Here is a 3,670-nt window from a genome sequence, read left to right on the forward strand (position 1 = left end):
GTTGCCCATTACCACCCTTGATGAGTGCAGCCTTTTGGCCTAGATTTGAAAATAATTTTGCGATGGATTGGTGTGCAAATTATGCGACAGAAATGGATCTTTGGAAATCTTTGCATGTGCAGCCTCCAAGTGGACAAGTAATTACGTTTTCAAGTGATGAGGATGAAGATGTTAAGCAAGAGGTCAGTGAAGATGATGAGAATGAGGTCAGTGAAGATGATGAGAAAGAGGTCAGTGAAGAGGATGAGATTCGTTTAGGATCTCCATAAAAATGTTTCATGGATTTATCCGTTTATTTTGTGTCAGGTTCGGCTTATAAGAACAATTCACTGAAAGCCGAACCTGACAACAAAAAAATACCAGAGTTTTTTTGTCAGGTTCGGCTTATAATATTATTTCACTGCAAGCCGAACCTTGAAACTTTAAAAAACCAGAATTACTTTGCTAGGTTCGGCTTGTAGTATATTTCTGAAGAAAGCCGAACCTTTCATGATTCATGAACACAAGAATTATTATATCATTCCAAATAGACTTTTCAAATTCATAGAAATTGTGGATTACATCCCTGCTACATAGTAGGCTTGCAATTAATTTCTAATATCCTAAACGGGTAATGAGAAACCTTCTAAGAATGTGGTAGTGATCTTTGTATTTGAAATTCTTTCCCTTCCATCGTCGCCATTCCTCTAGAGCTCGAACTTCAATCTCAGAGTTTGTTTCACCTTTGAGTCGATATCGACTCACAATCCGAACTAAAGTTATGAAGTCTGTGACTTTTTTCTTAATACTTATAATTCGGCAAAACAAGGACGCACTATCTCGGTTGTGAGGATTACATGTTTCCGTGCTGAAGGCTTCATGAATTCTAACCAAGTAGTACATACTCATCAGACCATTTACTCGTTGTTCTTCACCCTTCTTTGGATAGTATGCTACATAATTAGTGCAAAGAGATAAATCTTCTTCTAGAGTAAACTTAGGAGTTGGGGGTGCCATTTGTTGAGCATATGTGGTTAAGAATATGAAAAAACATGTAGGTATATATAGAATATAGTTTTGCAACGGCTATATCTTTCAAAAAAAGAGTCGTTCCTAGATTTTCGTGAAAAAAATAAAGGTTCGGCTTATAGAAATTTTAGAACATAAGCCGAACCTATATAAGTAACGGCTATTTTTTAAAAAATTTTGAAAATTCACAAAACATATTCGGCACAAAACTAACACCATCGAATAAGCCGATCCTAAATATAAGTCTCTGCGTCACTAAGTTCGGCTCAAAACGGATTTCAAATATACGCCGAGCCGTTCATATGCACTTTCAGGGTTCAGTTTCAAGAACAGCTCGGCGCACATCTAAGATTTGTTTTGCGCCGAACCATACCCTGTAACCGCCATAGAAACATGATTTTGACGAATTAAATCGACCAAACCAATCTAAAACATCAAATACGAGATGGGTTTGTAGAACTAACCTTCTTATTCTCATTTCCGGAGTTGGTTCTTCTTCAATCTCTTCTTCCGGTTGATTTTGTGGTTGATTTTGAGTTTGTTCTTCACTCTCTAAATCTTCTTCTTCTTCAATGGGTTGTTGAGTCGATCGATTTGAACGAGATACTGGCTTACGACGACCCATTATATAGATGAGTTTAATCGTCGACTAAATTTTCACGAATCGACGATTAAATTTCCGCGATGAAAAAAAAGAAAGGGAAGGGTGAATGAGTTCGGCTGTGGAGAGGAAGAAGAAGAAGGTGAATGAAACTGATTTTAGGTGTAGTTGATTATAGGTTTTGTATTAGGGTTAGGGATAGATTAGTAATAATTTAAAGGATTTAAGGGCATATAGGTAATTGAACCACCCCATAGGGTACCCCTTATAAGGTCACCCAAGTTAGGACTAGTGCTTTGTATGCCTAAGAAGATTTTGGTATGCCCAAAATCAGGGTTCCAAAATATCCTTCTTTGGGAAATATCCAACAAATACGACAACTCATAGGCCTGATAGGCCCATTCATTTGAACCTAGGAATGTTGCCGGCACAAACCCATTAGATAGGACAAAAACATGTTTCATATTTATGGAATTGTAACTCAATTATGGATGATCGCAATCATAGAGTCATAGTAATTGAATGCTCGTGCTTTAAAGCTCTTCTTCGGTGACTAAGTTTTCATCCACTTGAAATCATAAGTTCATTTTTATATCGACACGTAGCTTACGTGTTCAGGATACAGACTAAAATATCTCTTGTTTACTGGCTATAGCCTATAAGTCTATAAGTATAGAGCTCGAGTTAGGCATGAAATTCTCGTACACAACTTACAACTATACTGATAGAATTTGATCGGATTCTTCTTAATATCAAATTAAAATTTCAGTTAATAGCTAGAGGAGAAAGAAATGCGTGGGCACGTAACAAACGAGATGGATGTCGTAGGAGCATCCGCAGATGAAATTTGGGCAGTCTATGGTTCAAAAGATCTTCCGAAGCTCATAATCACTCTCCAACCTGGTGTTTTCGAGAGAATCGACATAATCGAAGGTGATGGAGGAGCTGGCACAGTCCTACATATCGTAATGGCCGAAGGTATACATATATTTTACTAGTTCTATAATCCCCTGAAGTGAATTTTCCTTGGTTTAATTGTACGTACATTATATGATTGACACAATTTGCTGATGTGCTCTGATAGGAATATCCGGACCACATGAATGGAACGAGAAGTTTATCACACTTGACAACCATACAAGGGTGAAGCAGATCCAACAAATCAAAGGAGGTTATCTTGATATGGGGTTTTCCTTGCACCAAGTAACCTATGAAATCATCGAAAAGGATGAAAATTCTTGCATCATTAGGTCGACGGTTAAAATTGAACTTGACGATGAATTTGAATCTAATGCTTCTTCTATCACCGTTGATTCCATGTGGGGTATGGCAAAATCAATCGTCAAATACGTACTTGACAGCAAAGCTGAGAAGTAAAAAGGCTGATACTCCGGTGATGGCCATGACACTTGACTACGGTATGATGAGGACGGCTATTGTTCTCGGTTTGTACTTTAGGATCTTGGTCTTAGGCATAGCTAGCCACTCCACGAGAAGTTCACTCGGATAAAGGATTTTTCATCCTTTACTTAGGTGTAAATCCCGTTTAATAAAGATTATTTTTATTTTCCTTCCGATGAAAAAACAAAACCAATAAGAAAAAAGATTCACAAGAAGAAAGAAATTGCACAAAATTTTATGTAATTAGACCATCATTTCCCTTTTTCTTCTCAAGCAAAAAGTATTTCTTTTGTCAGCTTAAATTGTATGGAAATAATTTATAATCAAATGATGTATATTAATATACATTTTATTAGGAAAACATCTACCATACCCTTAAATTTTACTTTTATCTAGTAAAATGTAATAACATAATATATATTTTAACACACCCTTAAATTTTACGTCTAACATACCTTTAAATTATGAATCCACATTTGGGGATACTCTCAAGAATTAAGGATGCTCAGGTTAAATTTATTTGGGATATCTTGATAAAGGATGTCCCAAAAATATAAAGTAGGAATTGTATAAATGACCCTCCTTTTTAAGGGCTTTACAACTACCCTTATCCTACAATAAAAATACCCCTCTCAATTCCTAAGCCCATCAAGAGTCCAT

The 3,670-nt window shown here is 36.3% G+C and overlaps 1 protein-coding gene across 1 annotated transcript; it reads left to right on the plus strand.

The window, feature by feature from the left end:
• Positions 1-2,192: 2,192 nt before the first annotated feature.
• Positions 2,193-3,330, plus strand: LOC113362094 (S-norcoclaurine synthase 2-like). The gene is made up of 2 exons (XM_026605083.1): positions 2,193-2,587; positions 2,694-3,330. Exons 1-2 carry the CDS (start codon positions 2,401-2,403, stop codon positions 2,984-2,986), a joined length of 480 nt encoding a protein of 159 aa, XP_026460868.1. The 5' UTR covers positions 2,193-2,400; the 3' UTR covers positions 2,987-3,330.
• Positions 3,331-3,670: the final 340 nt, after the last annotated feature.

This window comes from Papaver somniferum, chromosome 3 (assembly GCF_003573695.1).
Source record: "Papaver somniferum cultivar HN1 chromosome 3, ASM357369v1, whole genome shotgun sequence".
Classification (NCBI taxonomy): Eukaryota; Viridiplantae; Streptophyta; class Magnoliopsida; order Ranunculales; family Papaveraceae; genus Papaver; species Papaver somniferum.